Below are 17,106 nucleotides of genomic sequence, written 5' to 3'. Positions count from 1 at the left end.
TACGGTAAATCGACCTGAAGTCTTTCCTGTTTGAATAGCAGTCAGACTGAACATGTGTCAGTTTTGTATATGAATGTAGAGCAGATTTCATGCAAACACAATCATGACATCTACACAACCAAGGACCATTCTGTTATTTAGTGGGAAGCGAAAGTCAGGGAAGGACTATGTGACAGATTTAATACAGAAAAGGTGAGATCACGAGTTTTATGTAACACTCTTGGGTGAATAGATGAAATGCATGAATAAATATATGCTGCTCTTATTCTAAATTACAGACTGACAGCAGAGATGTGCTGTATACTCAGACTGTCTGCACCTCTCAAACACCAGTTTGCTAAGGTACAGTACACATTCAACCTGTAAAGCCTAGCATAGAAAATAATTTTTACATGTTTACTGAATGTGTAGGTAGGCAGGTAAATAAATATTTGCATGTGTTTTATGTTTTGTATCATTTTTGATACATCAGGCTTTTATGGCTCATATACTATAATGTGACACAAAATGTGAGTATAGTGGAGTTCATCTTAAGGAAAAATAAACACCTTTTTTTTTGTTCAGGAGCACAACTGGGGCAAAATATTCACTTTTTGTTGCAGATCTTGCCATTTATATAGCCCAAAAGATGAAATTCTGATACATTTTCAGAAAAAAAGTGCAAAAGTTGTACCTTGAGGGGTACAGCAGCTTGTCACTGGGGCAGTTCCCCTTAAAGCGACACCTTTTTACCTTTATTACCTCCAAAAGAAGGCATATTATTACCGTAGAGTAGTAATATGTAGTCTTATGATACTATTATGAACTTTGAAGGTACTGCCCCAGTAAAGGTACAATTTTTGCATAACTTTTCTTACAGTGTAGCTTGTAATGTAAATTAATTATATTTTTGTCACAGTGTAGACTACTTACATAAAATGCATATAAACATCGGTTGTCACTCTGTATCTTAGAATAATATGTCTTAGTAAGATGTTTTTTTTAATGCCTACACTTACTGAAGAGTGAATTTCTCAAGCTGGTATAGTTCATCATATTGACAACACTGATGCTCCAGAAGGAAAAACGATGCACTAAGAGCCAGGGGTGAAAACTTTTGAACAGAATGGAGATTTGGAATAAAGACATTTTTCTTATTTTGCCTAAATATCATATTTTTTTCATTTAGTACTGCCCTTCAGGGACTACAGAAGATACTTACATGTTTCCCAAAAGACAAAATAAGTTACACTTACCCTGATCTTCAAATTCAAAAAGTTTTTACCCCCCACCTTAATGCATGGTTTTTCCTTCTGGAGTATCATTGAGCATTTAAACCCTCTGTAATAGGTGCATATGAGTCCCTCAGTTGTCCTCAGTGTGAAAAGATGGATCTCAAAATCATAGTCATTGTTGGAAAGGGTTCAAATACACAAACATGCTGGAACACCAAAGAATTTGTGGGACCTCAAGGGTTTTTCTGAAGAACAGCAGGCAGTTTAACTGTTCAGGACAAACAAGGGACTCACGAACGACTATCACTAAAAACAAACAAACAAAACCAAAAAAAAAAAAAAAAAACATAGATGTGGATCATTCAGGTACCAACACAGTATTAAGAATAAAGGGGATGTGAACTTTTGAACAGGGCCATTTTTATAAATTCAACTATTATTTTCTCTTGTGGACTATATATAAACATCTTTTATGTGAAATCAGTACTAAATAAACAATAACATGCATTTTGTATGATCCCTCTTATTGTAGTTAAATTAACATTTTGCATGATGTAAACTTTTGACCTCAACTATATATATATATATATATATATATATACTGGGGTGCAGTTGTTGTAATTAACTAAAATGAAAATTAAAAACTAAAACTATAACATAAATAAAAAGAAACTGAATAAAATAAATAAAACTTATTTTATTTCAGCTAGTTACAACAAATCTCATTGAGTTTAACCTGCTGCACCAAAATAACAAAAACTGAAATAAAATAACTACATAGACAAATTATAATAATAATAATAATAATAATAATAATAAATTAAAAATTACAGCTGAATAATTATATATATTACATATATAAATTAAAAACACATATATAAATGAAAACTAATGAAAAATATTAGTATAAACTTTAGTAGTATCTCAGTGATACTAAAACAACACTGCTGGGGTCTTGCTAATTGCTTTGCGAATTACAAACAAAAAGGTCTTTGCTAGGATGGGTGGATGTAGTTTAAAAGAGGAGTTAAAGTCAGAAGTGTTTGGTCTCAGAATCAAAAGGAATAACATTACTACTTTATTAAGCCAACATTATTTATTATTTATTAACTTTACTGTGGTAGCAATAACGTTTTTTTTGGAAACACACTGCAAATACATTTTAATGCATTTAAGTGTTGAGGTGAATTCCCTAAAATGTCATTCTGTTTGTGTTCTGAAAGGCAAATGGTTGTTGTTCTATATCTGGGGTGGCGAATGTTGGTCCTGGAGAGCCGCAGCCCTGCATAGTTTTGCTTCAGCTATAATCAGACGCACCTAAACAAGGTAATCAAGGTCTGAAGGGTTACTAGAAAGCAACAGGCAGGTGTGTTTTAATTAGGGTTGGAGCTGAACTCTGCAGGGCTGCGGCTCTGCAGGACCGGAGTTTGCCACCCCTGTTCTATATGAAAACTTTAACAAAAACTGATGTATTTCTGAATATCAGGATCATAATCTTGACTATGAGGAGCTGTTGGGTTCTGGTCACTATAAGGAGAGCTATCGCGCTGACATGATCCGCTGGGGTGAGATGAAGAGACAGCAGGACTCTGGCTTCTTCTGTAGACTGGCCATCAAACATGCCACACAGCCCATCTGGGTAAGAGCTCTTTAACACTCAAACAACATGCAAGCTGAAGGACTTCTAGAAGTCTTAAGGTTATTTAAGAATGTATGAATGAGCAGTCCAGTTTAGTTTATTACACATACTAAAGCAAGCTTGACTCTTGTGATATTTCCAGCATCTGCCGTCTCACTGTGTGAGAACATGAACACAGAACCTATTCTCCAAAGCTGCTCTGAGAGTCACCTTACCAGCATTTCACCATTTCATTTGAGATAAATATCATAAGATACATAGAGAAACTCAAAAGTATTCACTACAAACTGTAAAAATAAGAGTGGTTAAACTTGAAATTATGACAGAAATATATTCTTTTTTAAGAAATATCATGCAATACCACAATTTTTTTATTCAAACTATACACCTCTATTGTGCGGCACTTTGTTTGCCAAAAAAAGCAATTGTTCAAATTTCATTAGATTACATTTTAAAAGATTAAATTGCTGATGTTTGATGCGTTCATTTTCACAGTTTTTGATAAAATGTGTATTAAATAAAAAATTAAGTATTTTATAGGGTGCTTAAATTGTTAAAATGGTAAGAATTCAGTTTACTAAACATCTTTGATTATTAAATTTAATTAAATGGAAAAAAAAAAAAAATCCAGAAAAGGGAAACATGGAATTTGATTGAAAAAGGGAAAAATAACCTAGATAAATAAGCAAAGCACTTCATTTTCCTCTCTGATCTGTTCACTGTATGACTGACATGTATCACATACTAATCATCACTCAGATAATCAGCGACTGCAGAAGGCTGTCAGATGTGCAATGGTTCCGTGAAGAGTTTTCTGGTAAATGTGTTTGTGTTCGGGTGGAGGCTTCTGAGCAGACGAGATCACAGAGGGGCTGGAGATTCACTACAGGTACAAATGCTACACAAAAACACTTCGTAAGTGCTATGGTGATTGTGGTAATGGTATGATTGTGTCCTCCTGTACCTGTTCAGGTATAGACGACGCTGAGTCCGAGTGTGGTTTAGATGAGGGTGTGAAGTTTGACTGTATCATCAGAAACGATGGAGCTGATGACATTCTGGAGAAACAGCTGGAGGATCTACTGTCATTGATCAAGTCACGGGAAAAGAACTCAAACGCACAAATTAACATTAAACTGGAATAATAAAAGCTGCTTTTTTGCGGTCAGTCCTGTATATCCTCCTCACCGGAGAACTTCCAAACTCTTCTGCATTTTATTGAACAGTTCCTGTCATCATTTACTCACCCTCATGGCATTACAAAAAGTGTCTTATTTTATTTTTGTAACAAAGTAGATCATCATTTGCCTTGTTTTTTAGTGTTCGGTACTTTCCATGTAAAATATTAATTTATTTAATTATACAAATGTCTCTTAGAATGAATGAATGAATAAAAAATAATACAGTTTTGCAGTTTAAAACAAGTCCATATGATTTGTGTGTTGCTCCACATTTTTATTCCTAAACATCAAAAAACGTTTGGCATAATTGTGGGACAGGATACCTTGATGTGCTTTGTTTTAATATACAGTAGTCAACATTTGAAGTGGATCAAAACCTTTCATCAAAGTTGTCCCAAAACCAAAACAATACCCGTTCTTGTCTTAGGACAACTTTGATTAGCTTTTTTGATCAACTTCAAATGTTGACTACTGTAAACAAGAGCCAATTAGAGTTGAGCTATTACATTTTTTTTGTTTGTTTTTTTTCAGTTAAATAAAGTTTTGGTTCTTCAAGGGTTTTCACGTAAATGTTCAAAAAGAAAACAGAATGATCATGGTTGACCGTACAGGGATGCAAAAAGTAGACATCTGATAATTGTGAAAATGACTAACATTTAACATACTCTATACACAACTTTTTAGAGTGCTGTCATCGCTGATGTCTGTGAATAATTCTTACTGGTAAATCAGTTGGATTAATTGTCTAAAATTATAAACCAACAGAAGTCAAGGAAGATATTTGACTGGTAAATTATGTGCAAGTGAGCCTGTAGTTTTATCTAGTCAAAATTGCATTACAGATATCTAAAGTTTTGATTAGGTAAAACAATTACAGTAAGTAATGCTGCAAGTTTGTCACAATCCATTTTAATCCTGTGGGGCACTTGTTTTCATCTGAGAGTGTGATAACCATTTCTTGTTTAGTACTGTGTGGGGTTGAAGTGTGAGATGGCAGAGCATTTGCACATCATGTGATAGGAAAATGTTCAAATGTTAATGTGTGGTGTAGTTAAAGAAATTAGGTAAACTGGTTATCAATGCATTTATATAGATGCAAAGCAAAGTGACAGAATACATGATTACAGGAATATATTTAAACACACAGTACAATGAACAATGAATAAAAAATGCAATATATAAACAATGATTTAACAGCTATGTTTAAAGGGTGCTGTTCTTCCTTGAACATTCAAACATTTATACATACACAATATCAACAGTGTAACATTAAACAAAGCTTTAGTGTGATTTCAAGTGGCCAGAATTTACAATCTTTTTTCCACGTCATTTCATTATCAGTATCAACATTAATATCTTTTTTTTTTTTTACCAGTACAAGAGAAAGCCTCCACTGTTCATAACATTTATTACCATTTATAGGAGGTAAACTGTAGTTATAACTGCATTCAAAGTCTTTTTCAAGCTGCTGCCAAATAAGCAGGGCATTCAATGTGCTACATTTCATTTTTACTATAATATCACTTCTTTTCAGCAGAAGAAAAGCATGTCTAATGACACAACCTTCCAATAATATAACAATGGACAATTATACAGCTAAAATTGACATTCGATATATTAAAACTGGAAGTCGGCACAAGCGCAGAATATCCTCTAAAGTTTCCTTCGGTTCCAACTCGGTATTTAGTCTTTTCATTCAAAGAAACACATCATTATCCTTTTAAATAACACCACTGTAAAATGTAGACAATGTTTGCAAAAACATTGAAAATCTTGAAAAAAGGCTTAATTGTTCTATACTATGTTTAATATAAAATGCAACAACATTATTCTCTACAGAGTAAAGGCCTGTTCACACCAACACAAATTTGGTTACATTTTTGCATTTTGTCTATTCAAATCAACGAAGATGCAAAAATCGCTCTCTGAGAGAAGACGACGCTAATAGAAAAAGCAGAAATACCCTGGTTGCTCAAGTACACACAGTGTTGTGCCATTTGGGACACCCGTTTTTTCACAGAGAAGAAATCAGATTGACAGTATTTACATGTTTTCAAACAGCCCTCGCTATGGTGTTCAATAAAAACACCAAATACAAGAAAACAGAGACAGAGAAAAGATTCTGACTTCTTCTTCTGCTTTTCACTGTTGTTTAGTAAAACAGACTGTTCATGAGCGCCACCGAGTCATTGTTTTATGTAACAGCAATGACTCTGTGCAAGCGACCAAAAGTGCAAATCGCTAATTGGCCAGCATCATTTGCAGTAAGATTTACTTACTAGTAGAGAATTACATTCCCTATTCGTAAAAAAAATATGTGTCACATCGCCAGCATGTAAATGTTAGTGTCAGATGCATTAACAGCAGTTTATTCAAACTAATTTTAACCACAACGGATTTTTCCGTATTTGGCGTGGTGTGAACAGGCCTTGAGTCATAACTGACTGATGAGGTGAGTTTTTAGAGTTTTGGAGGAGGTTCAGGTAGGATCTTCCAGTTGAACTGATGTTAACTGTGAGTTTCAGTCCCACACTCACTCTCCTCTGGAATATCCTGCAGATCTGAAAAAAAAACAAAAAACAGACAAAGCAGTGTGTGTGAGTTATGATTCATATGATGGAGACAAGAGGAAAAAACTGATGGTTAAATATAGAGCGTTTTCACGTTACGTCATCAATCCGGAAGTCGGCCATTGTGGTGGCACTGAACGTAAACAATGCCATTGAACTGAATTGAACTTGTGCATAAGCTTGGGAAAGATGAAGAAACTAAAGTAATTCAATAGGAGGCAGATCGCATGGATATTTACCACCAATTACAGGGCTCAACGATATGGACTGCTCTATAGCCCGGTGCAGCTCATACATTCACTGCACTGCATTGATGTTCCAAAATGTAATTTGTGTGGAAATATTACATTATTCTTCTATTTAGTCTGTAAAAGGCCATTACCAGAGGCCAGAAATGCTGAATACAGACATAAAATACTGTGGCAGGCAGATCAATCTTAGTAGGCGCGTGTCCATTACAGATTTGCACAAAACTTTGCGAAATGATTCCATGAACTGATGTTATGCAACTAAAACATAATTTTTTCCTCTCGCGATAATTCATGGCAACGGATTTTGGTGAGATTTTGGCTATATTTAATCGAAGGAGACATATGCGTGTATCTTTACAGAGGGAGCGCGGAGAGCCACTTCAAATCTAAACACAAGCATTGACAAGAGTGGCCTCGATCAGTCCCGGTGGATGTGTCAGTGCCACAGACGTGTGCAGTGTAAATGGTCTAAGCATTAATAGCAGAGAAAGCCCCTTATACTTGAGAGCGGCCACGTATGAAGTGTTTCTTGGAGGTTATAGTATGTGAACGTGAACTACAAATGCGAAAAAAAACAATTCTATTGCAGCTTTGCCAAATATTCCTTTTTCGAATTGCCTGAAAAACCACCTCATGTGAGGGTAAAAACTGTTTTGCAATATATGGGAGTTTTTGCACAATTGACGCGTTTCAATTAGGTGTATTTTTAATTCGCAATATCAGTTTGCGCAATGTGAACGCAGCTACTGTTCACAATGCATGAAATATTGGAAGAAACTCCTAAATAATGAATTGGGGGTAGGTTTATATAAATTCATCTCTGAAGGGAACTGTCTGTTTTCAGAAAAGTTTACATGCTTTCTTTCCATCTAGCCTCTGTATAATGCATTATAAAGCAGTGTTAATAAGTGTAGCGCAGCTTTGTGTACAGCCAGGCCCATCACCAAGTGATTCGACAGGCCCCCCTGCACATGATCACGAGCGAACTTACTATTGAGAACGGAAAACATTCACTGTACTGATCTAGCATTAAATATTGCCAAACTAATCATTTTGGTATATTGCATAAAAAAAAACCACTGGATGGAAACGGCAAGATGTGCATACATTCTCAAAAACTAATGTGCTCAACTAAGTAGTTACAATTCTTATCCAGTAAGAAAACACCTGCATAAACTACGATGGAAACACCTTAAAGCGCATTCAAAAATTCATGTAACTTTGTGATGGGACAGCATAACTGGACTAACCAACGAACCAATCTCTTTGCACAGCATCTGAAATGCTAATTTTGTCATTCTAAAATGCTTGAGTAATTGCTTGAGAAAGTCTCGTCAAAGTGCTTTGTTATAATTAACTCCCAGATCTGCGTTCCCAAACAGCAGGCTCCGAAAATAAGATAACATGACCGCGTTTCATCTGCATGCTCTAAACCTTTTACAATTAAGCGATTGTGCCGGAGCCTCTCGTGGGAAATATCTGTATTCGTGCCAAATGAGAGATGTATCGGTGCATTTCAGTTTCTCTATAAATTTGTTTTGGACTTTTATATGTTGTTTATTACGAATGCCATAATAATTTGTGGTTTATTTTATAATTTTTTTCTGTTTCTTAAATAAATTTGTTTTGGTTAGACTTTTATATGTTGTTTATATAGAATGCCATTATAATTTGTGATATAATTTGTGGTAACCAAAGAAACACTATCACTGCTTAGCGTTGAGCTTTGTGTTAACTTTATTTTGTCAAAATATAATGCCCTTTTCTTGCTTACTAAGTCCTTCTCTATATGATTTAGCAGCTTCCACACATTTTTTCCATTGTTTAGACAGCATAAATCAGTAGAACAACGTCTTCAGTAGTACATTAACTATGCAATCCATGCTGCTGTTTATATCCGGGTGTCGCCACAATGACTGCGCATCTGCGTAACTGACTAAAACATGACGTGAGCAAAAACCCTCTATTATTGTGAATCCGGTGGTGGAAATGGCCAAGATTCACTGAGGGGACTCTAGTTTGAGACATATTTTATATATTTAAAGATGCACAGATGCAGAAAATCCCATTATTTTATGTATGAAATGTGCATGATGTTTGGAGGTTATTATAAGGATAAAAGATGGTAGTCCTCCTCAACATGGAGTTCTTAAAATTCACTCCCTGGACCCAAGTTCCCCTCCCCATTTCCACCCCTGGGTAAATCTCATAAAAACCTTAAATTGTGACACAATTAAGCAAAGTTTAAAAATTTGAAATCCCGCCAATAAAGTATAGCTTCCATCCTGTTTGTCCAAAAGAACCAAGTCTACTTTCTGGGAATTGACGCAAAGTATCATAAAATTATCAAAAACGAATATTTGCTAAAAACACTCAATCTCTGGCCACCCAAGATGTAGATTTATAAAAACATATTTACAAAAACGTATCATTACATTACTTGCTTGCCGATGGATCCTCTGCAGTCCAAACTGCTGCTAACAACATCACAATAATCCAAGTAAGCCACACAACTCCAGTCCATCATGGAAAGGTATTATAAAGTGAAAAGCTGAGTGTTTGCAAGAAAAAAATAAAAAAATCATGAAAGCATTCTAACTATAAACTGTCACTTCTGGAATCCATAATCCATAATAATGATTCCTTCAGTGAAAAAGCGTGTGCTTGATCTGTGCATTTCTCTTCTGATTCAGACAAGATAACTTTTTCACTGAAGAAATCAACATTATAGATTATGGACCGAAAACAACAGCCTGAAGCTAAAAATGCCTTAACGATGGATTTTGTTTATTACAAACACAAAGCCTTTCACTTCACAAGACGTTACTTGATGGACTGGAGTCATGTGGATTACTTGTGGATTATTGTTTTTATGAGCAGTAATCTCATTCTGACAACATCCATTCAATGCAGCAAATCTTTATTTTTGAGTTAACTATTCCTTTAATAGTCACATGACCATTGGCAGTTAACAAATAAAATATTACATTTTTTGTTTGTTTGCTTTGTTTGTATTAATTATTTATTACTTATTACATTTTAACTCACAAACCCCTTGCAATTCCCCTGTTAACCCCTAGGGGTGCACAAACCCCAGTTTGGAAAATCCTGGTTTTAGGCAAAGTCACATTATGACAGCGTTTTCCTAAAATTATGAGATTAAAGTCGTAATATTTCAAGAATAAAGTCAAAATTACGAGAATAATGTCAAAATCTGTCGGTTTTATAGCGAAATACATACTGTCAAGTGTCTTGCAATAATGTTTTTCACGCTCTTTAATGTGGCAGGACAGATCGCTGTGTTCACGTGAATCAAACGTCTTTTCAATTGCAATGAGACATTAGTTTCATTAAATAATACTGTTTTCTTTGTGAAAATTCCACCACCTACTCAGCAAAAACGTCTGTGGCATCCAAACTTTCATTCCTCACATGTATTTAATGAAAAACAACAATAAAACGTTCTAAAGGCTGAAGTGGACTCCAACTTGTTAACATAAGTTATACCGTTGTCTTTTCTGAGGTATGTAAGTGACTATTTACTATGGTATAACACAGTAAATGACTGGAAATAATATTTAACGTCATACATTCATTAATTGTGACAGATTTTAAAAGATGAGACTTTGGAAAGTCTCCCAGTGCTCCTAAACTGGGCCATTTGCATGTGCAAAAGGCTAGAATATACTCTCAAAATATTATATACTTATAACTTTAATCTCGTAATTGCTACAAATTAATTCTCATAATTTTGACTTTATTCTTAAAATATTTAGACTTTATTCTCATAATTTCAACTTTATTCTTGAAATACTCCGACCTTAATCTCATAATCTATTTTTTTTTTTAACGTGGCACTAAAACACCATTGTACATTGTGCATAAAGGAATTTATTCTGTAAATGTATTTCCATCATCGTTTATATGCGCATGCTTTTGTATAAAATACAATAAAAATTACCTGCCACAATAAAGTGCATACTTTTAAGTGATATTCCAAAATTTGTATAAAAATACGTGGATAGAAAAATAACTGTTGATCAATTTTAATAGGTTCACTTTCATTAACAATACACCTGCACCTATCTCCACTGCAAAGACATGGACAAGAATCAAGAAAAAGAGGCAGGACGCATGTTCCCTGAGTAATAAATAGCAATTAACAACTGAGAGGAGAAAAGGGAAAGGAACACTACACAACTGAGAATTTTTTTAAGAGGACTCACCTCTGGGACTGTCAGCTGTCACTGTCTCTTGCATGCCATCTACCTGAGCCACTGTTTCCTGTGAGATCAACGTGTCACGTGTGTCTTTCGTGTCTTTAAGCCGCAGCTCTTGGAGTTGTTTTTCCAACTTATTTGGTGCTCTATCACCCGTCTTGTCCTGGGTGGCCCGTAGTCGGATCACTTCCCCTTGGAGCAGGTTGTATTTGCGCTGTAGCTCTGCCAGATCTTCTTGAGTACCCGCAGGACCACCTGACTCCGGCAGAGCATCACGTGGTACAGCATGAGCTGTTGTAGTGGGACACAAGTCCTTCTGCATGTACAACTCTAGGAATGAGTCCTGCTTGATCACTGCAGCCTACAGACGCAGCAAAAATTAGTCATTGAGCACATACTTGTCTAAAATCTCACCATTTACAGCATATCTCTATCTAAATCTCACCTGTAGTGCATGAAGCTGAGTGCTGAGGTTCACAAGTCTTTGTAACACCTCCTACAAACACAAATAGTTTGGACAGTTATCTTTCAATAGTTTGGATAGTATTTTTGGATAGTAAAATAGTTTGGATAGTATTTTCATCATCAGTATTTCAATTTTAAAGAGTTCTTAAGGTGTACCTCATTTAACATCTTGTCCTGCAGCTGATTCCCATTCCTGTCCTGTGAAATATATAATAAATAATAATTCATTAATAATAAATCCAAGATGTACTGGAACATCTCATAATGACGAACATTTTAATGTAAAATATCATATCTTTACCTTGTTAGATGGACTGTTTATGTCATGGGTCCCGTTAACTGATATTGTTCCTTTATCTATTTCAAAGAAAAGAAATTTGAGGAGGAAACTTTAGAGTTTTATTTCAGTCACAGCTTTATCTTCAGTTCCATTTGAAAATGCCATGGGGACAGTATAATACAATATAAGTGTAACGCCAAGCCAGCAGAGGGAGCCCTCACCCTAGTACTGCCTGCATGCTCCCTCTGCTGCTTCTACTGTTACTTCCTGTTTGGCACTATATAAAGACTGACCATGTGCTCATGAATTTGTGAAGTATTGCCAGTTTAACCTGCCTTACTGAGCGTTCACTTACTCTGTTGGATTACCTGTTGCCGTCTTGCTTTGTTCCTGATTATTGTGTTTGGATTACCCCTTTGGATTTATTTGCCTGTTTGGACTGATTTCAAGGTTTGACCCTGCATTCTCCTGTTGACTACCGCTCTCTGGATTTCCCCCATTGTTACGTTAGCTTGATTGGACTGTCTGCTCGGTATCTGACCCACTGCCTGCCTAACCTCTCTGCTGCTGGAATTACCTTCATTGTGTATGTTTGCTGATTGTTTTAATAAACATCCGCTCTTGGATTCTACCTCTGCGTCCTCGTTACAATAAGCAAAATAAGAACTGTGTGCATGACATAATATAATGTCCAGGTAATTCTGTCTTTTAGTGTCATGAATGACACATTTAAAAATATATTTATAACAAATTTTAAAGGTTAATTACAGAAACCCCTACAATTATTTATTTATTTTCAATCAACAGCCCTAATACATATATACATTATTGTCCAGTAGAAATTAAATTCTTAAAACAAGACATATTTACTTAAGAAGCAAATTTTTTTTTTTTTTTTTCTTCGATAAGTTCACTATACGTTGTTAGATGTATGCTTAAAAACTAATTGCCACTGGTGTTAGAACAATAAATGTAATTGAATGAAATAAGTCTCTGAAACTAGTTTATAAACTAGTGTTTGTTTATATACACTGACCAAAATAATAATAAACGCAACACTTTCGTTTTGGCCCCCATTTTTCATGAGCTGAATTCAAAGATGTAAGACTTTTCTATGTACACAAAAGGCCTATTTCTCTCAAATATTGTTCACAAATCTGTCTAAATCTGTGTTAGTGAGCACTTCTCCTTTGCCGAGATAATCCATCCACCTCACAGGTGTGGCATATCAAGATGCTGATTAGACAGCATGATTATTGCACAGGTGTGCCTTAGGCTGGCCACAATAAAAGGCCACTCTAAAATGCGCAGTTCTACTGTATTGGGGGGGTCCGGGGGGTCCGAAAACCAGTCAGTATCTGGTGTGACCACCATTTGCCTCACGCAGTGCAACACATCTCCTTCGCATAGAGTTGATCAGGTTGTTGATTGTGGCCTGTGGAATGTTGGTCCACTCCTCTTCAATGGCTGTGCGAAGTTGCTGGATATTGGCAGGAACTGGAACACGCTGTCGTATACACCGATTCAGAGCATCCCAAACATGCTCAATGGGTGACATGTCCGGTGAGTATGCTGGCCATGCAAGAACTGGGATGTTGTCAGCTTCCAGGAATTGTGTACAGATCCTCGCAACGTGGGGCTGTGCATTATCATGCTGCAACATGAGGTGATGGTCTTGGATGAATGGTACAACAATGGGCCTCAGGATCTTGTCAGGGTATCTCTGTGCATTCAAAATGCCATCAATAAAATGCACCTGCATTCATTGTCCACAACATACGCCTACCCATACCATAACCCCACTGCCACCATGGGCCACTTAATCCACAACGCTGACATCAGCAAACCACTCACACACACGACGCTATACATGCTATCTGCCATCTGCCCTGTACAGTGAAAATCTTTGGTTATGCAAACTGATTGTTGTAGCAGCCGGTCTGCAGTTGTGAGGCCGGTTGGATGTACTGCCAAATTCTCTGAAACGCCTTTGGAGACGGCTTATGGTAGAGAAATGAACATTCATTTCACGGGCAACAGCTCTGGTGGACATTCCTGCAGTAGGCATGCCAATTGCACGCTCCCTCAAAACTTGCGACATCTGTGGCATTGTGCTGTGTGATAAAACTGCACATTTTAGAGTGGCCTTTCATTGTGGCTTTTATTGAGGTGGATGGATTATCTTGGCAAAGGAGAAGTGCTCATTAACATAGATTTAGATAGGTTTGTGAACAATATTTGAGAGAAATAGGCCTTGTGTGTACATAGAAAAAGTCTTAGATCTTTGAGTTCAGCTCATGAAAAATGGGGGCAAAAACAAAAGTGTTGCGTTTATAATTTTGGTCAGTGTAGTTAATATTGTACTGCAAAACAAGACCAAAATACTGATCGTGAAGAAAGAAATTGTGTACTGGTAATAGATAAATAAAGATATAAATGTTTTAACATAGATCACAATGTATACCAATGACAAATATGGTACCTGTTGTTTTAGAGGTGAACTGTACATCTGTTGATTCACCATTCAATCTGCAAGACTGTGGACGCTCAGTGCAGGAACCCAACAGCACTTCACTGAGTCTGTCCACTGAAATTCGAAATAAATAACAAAGCAGTGTTAATGTCCTTCATTACAAGTTCTGTATTCTCTATAATGCTGTACACTCCTCTGCCTACCCTCAACAATGGCGTCACTCAGTAGCTTTTCCGCCTGGGGAGCATAGGGCGTATCTGCTCTGAATATATTTCTGGAGTTTGTGGGAACGTTAACATTCTGACCTCCAGTGGCCTCGACCAAATCAGAGAACAATGTCACACGCTCCTGTAACAGCTCCAAAACTTCACGATCCTTCTGCTGGATATCAGCTAGAGAAAGAAATGAAACAAAAATGAAAGAAAGCTGAGCAAAGCAACTATGGTTTGACAGTAGATAGAGTTGAGTACTGGATTTCCATTTTGATACAAACCTCTTAATCGTCGTAGCAAAGCTTTGTCCTCAGTTTCAATCAGAGGGAAATCCTCTCTTGATGGACAGCTGCACAAGAGAAATATAGAGATTAAGTGTTTGCTGTTGACTGTGCAGAGATATTTCAGGAGTGCATTGAGGGGAAGGAATTGTGAATTGACTCTGACTTGCTCACTGTCTGCTGAACGAGCTTCATCCAAGTGTTTCTGCCCTCTTTGGAGGCGGCATGCAGCTCGTACATCTCTGGAGGTGTGGAGTGACTGATGAGGAACATTCCTCGCTCCTGATTGGCTATATCTCTCACAATCAAATTCTGAAGGCACAGTACTGCCGGTTTGTCCTGTGAAAAGAGAAAGGTATGCACTGAGAAAAGTGAAACGACTGTGTCATTTCTTAAAAATTTCTTTAAAGTCCATTTAATACTGGTCTAATAACTTTCAATTTTCACTTTAAAGTTCTTTTGTTCAGTATGTCTAAAAGCATAAAGAGAAAACAATTTTGTTTAAACAGTGTTTACTGACTGCAAAAATTGTTGTGGGTTTTATTAATTCTTCTGGCGTTTTTTTTTTAATTAGTTTATGACAGAAAATCATGCATGTTTTACAAAGATATCACAAAGTTTTTTTTTTAAGTTGTCTTTATTTACAATAAGTAAACTAAATTAAACATTGACTAAATGTGTTTTTAGTTTTATATTAAGTTAAAATTCAATTTTCATATTATTGCTAATTAAGCTTTTTGTATGGTGAAATTAAGTTGTAAAAAATAAAAAAGAATTATTATATTGACCTACCTGCAAGAAACATTTTGGCATATGTCTAAAGAAAATATACTGAAGTATGGTCTTTGGTCTTTATAATAAATATACTGTCTTTATAATAAATGTCCCCCTGGACCACAAAACCAGTCATAAGGACCAGTCAATAATAAAGCTGAATAAATAACTTTTCCTATTGATGTATGGTTTGATAGGATGGGACAATATTTGAAAGAGATACAAATATTTGAAAATCTGGAATCAGAGGGGGCAAAAATATCAAATTACTAAGGAAATTGCCTCTACAGTTGTCCAAATGAAGTTATTCGCAATGCATATCACTAATCAAAAATTAAGTTTTGATATATTTACAGTAGGAAATTTACAAAATATCCTCATGGAACATAATCTTTACTTAATATCCTTATGATTTTTGCCATAAAAGAAAATTAGAAAGATTTTGACCCATACAATGTATTTTTGGCTACTGCTACAAATATACCCGTGCTACTTAAGAGTGGTTTTGTGGTCCAGGGTCATAAACAATCTTTTTACTTTGTATAAACGTTTTTGTCTGTAGGAAAATAAATATTTTTGATTAATAATAAATCAAAATGTAAGGTTTGAACCAAACCATAAATATAATTTGAGAAAAAAAAAAGCCAAATACATTCGGCTGTGACAAATTAGAGTGTAATTAAAGTATATGAATTATAATTAAAGTACAATTCATACTTATGTGAATAATAATAATATATATAGTCAGCCAATAGAGTGCAGTGACTCACCAGACAGGGAAAAATATACTTTTGGTCTTTTTCTTGCATGAACACCAGGATGTCTGTCATTAACAAAACGTGCACATCTATACAGAAAAAAACACAAAAGTTACGGATAAATCTACCCATATACCAACTATTTCACTCACTCACATACATTTACACTAATGGCACCTTTGAGTCTGGAACCTTGAGCAGTCTTCCACAGCAGTGCTCCCTCATGGATGAGTCTACGGCGCAGCAGCTCTCCTCCACCAAACACTCCTCCACCTTTAACTTTCGTCTCAGCTCGTGGGTCCAGACGGGATTGGATCTCCTGCAAACGCTGTGCTCGCTCTAACTCTTGAACCTGTTGATCCACGGAACATAGCAGCTCCCGGATCAGCGTCAGTGAGTCAGCCAGAGACTTACTCTCTTCTTCACTACCTGTGAAATGAAATAAAATTTGTTCTCAGATCACCTCATATCTGAGCAAAGGAAAACCCAGGGCTGTTTACATGAACTAAGTGGTTCATGAGGACCTGTTGATGCTGATTTTCGTAAAGTAATTCAACTGAAGCATTTGCCATAAAAGAATGACACACTAGGCATACTGTTTACATGCACAAATTTTCATCAATCTGAATGAATCCAGTCTGACATCAGATTATGTCTATATGAACCCTAACCTTTGCAGTCCGACTGACATTTTTGTTTGCATATGCATTTATGTATTGCAAAGAAAACTTCAGCTTTAGCACATACACAGTGCCCACTGACCATTATTTTGGCCTTGATGACATACC

At 36.0% G+C, this 17,106-nt stretch overlaps 2 protein-coding genes across 2 annotated transcripts in view; one reads left to right on the top strand and one right to left on the bottom strand.

Moving 5' to 3' along the window:
• The first annotated feature begins 19 nt into the window (after positions 1 to 19).
• Positions 20 to 4,303, top strand: pmvk (phosphomevalonate kinase). Its single transcript, XM_051131724.1, has 5 exons — positions 20 to 192; positions 279 to 342; positions 2,701 to 2,853; positions 3,613 to 3,742; positions 3,826 to 4,303. Exons 1-5 carry the CDS (start codon positions 104 to 106, stop codon positions 3,996 to 3,998), a joined length of 609 nt encoding a protein of 202 aa, XP_050987681.1. The 5' UTR covers positions 20 to 103; the 3' UTR covers positions 3,999 to 4,303.
• A 786-nt stretch (positions 4,304 to 5,089) lies between these two features.
• Positions 5,090 to 17,106, bottom strand: part of arhgef2 (rho/rac guanine nucleotide exchange factor (GEF) 2) — a 46,326-nt gene continuing 34,309 nt past the window's right edge. The window contains exons 11-21 of the mRNA XM_051131723.1: positions 16,496 to 16,747; positions 16,331 to 16,407; positions 14,953 to 15,125; positions 14,787 to 14,854; positions 14,497 to 14,685; positions 14,303 to 14,407; positions 11,842 to 11,897; positions 11,697 to 11,738; positions 11,521 to 11,571; positions 11,082 to 11,436; positions 5,090 to 6,595 (exon numbers count right to left, since the gene is read on the bottom strand). Coding sequence (XP_050987680.1) covers positions 6,543 to 6,595; positions 11,082 to 11,436; positions 11,521 to 11,571; positions 11,697 to 11,738; positions 11,842 to 11,897; positions 14,303 to 14,407; positions 14,497 to 14,685; positions 14,787 to 14,854; positions 14,953 to 15,125; positions 16,331 to 16,407; positions 16,496 to 16,747 — 1,421 coding nt within the window. The 3' untranslated portion in view covers positions 5,090 to 6,542. The remainder of the gene's footprint in view (positions 6,596 to 11,081; positions 11,437 to 11,520; positions 11,572 to 11,696; positions 11,739 to 11,841; positions 11,898 to 14,302; positions 14,408 to 14,496; positions 14,686 to 14,786; positions 14,855 to 14,952; positions 15,126 to 16,330; positions 16,408 to 16,495; positions 16,748 to 17,106) is intronic.

The sequence above is a fragment of the Labeo rohita genome, chromosome 16, assembly GCF_022985175.1.
Source record: "Labeo rohita strain BAU-BD-2019 chromosome 16, IGBB_LRoh.1.0, whole genome shotgun sequence".
Classification (NCBI taxonomy): domain Eukaryota; kingdom Metazoa; phylum Chordata; class Actinopteri; order Cypriniformes; family Cyprinidae; genus Labeo; species Labeo rohita.
Note: the sequence above shows the minus strand (reverse complement) of the source record. Positions and strands in the feature narration are given on the sequence as shown.

Bases quoted from the DNA above. Each gene is read 5' to 3' on its own strand.
- pmvk (XM_051131724.1), top strand. From the start codon at position 104: ATGACATCTACACAACCAAGGACCATTCTGTTATTTAGTGGGAAGCGA. The intron at 343-2,700 runs GTACAGTACACA...TCTGAATATCAG, and splicing joins TCAAACACCAGTTTGCTAAG to GATCATAATCTTGACTATGA. The intron at 2,854-3,612 runs GTAAGAGCTCTT...ATCATCACTCAG, and splicing joins ATGCCACACAGCCCATCTGG to ATAATCAGCGACTGCAGAAG.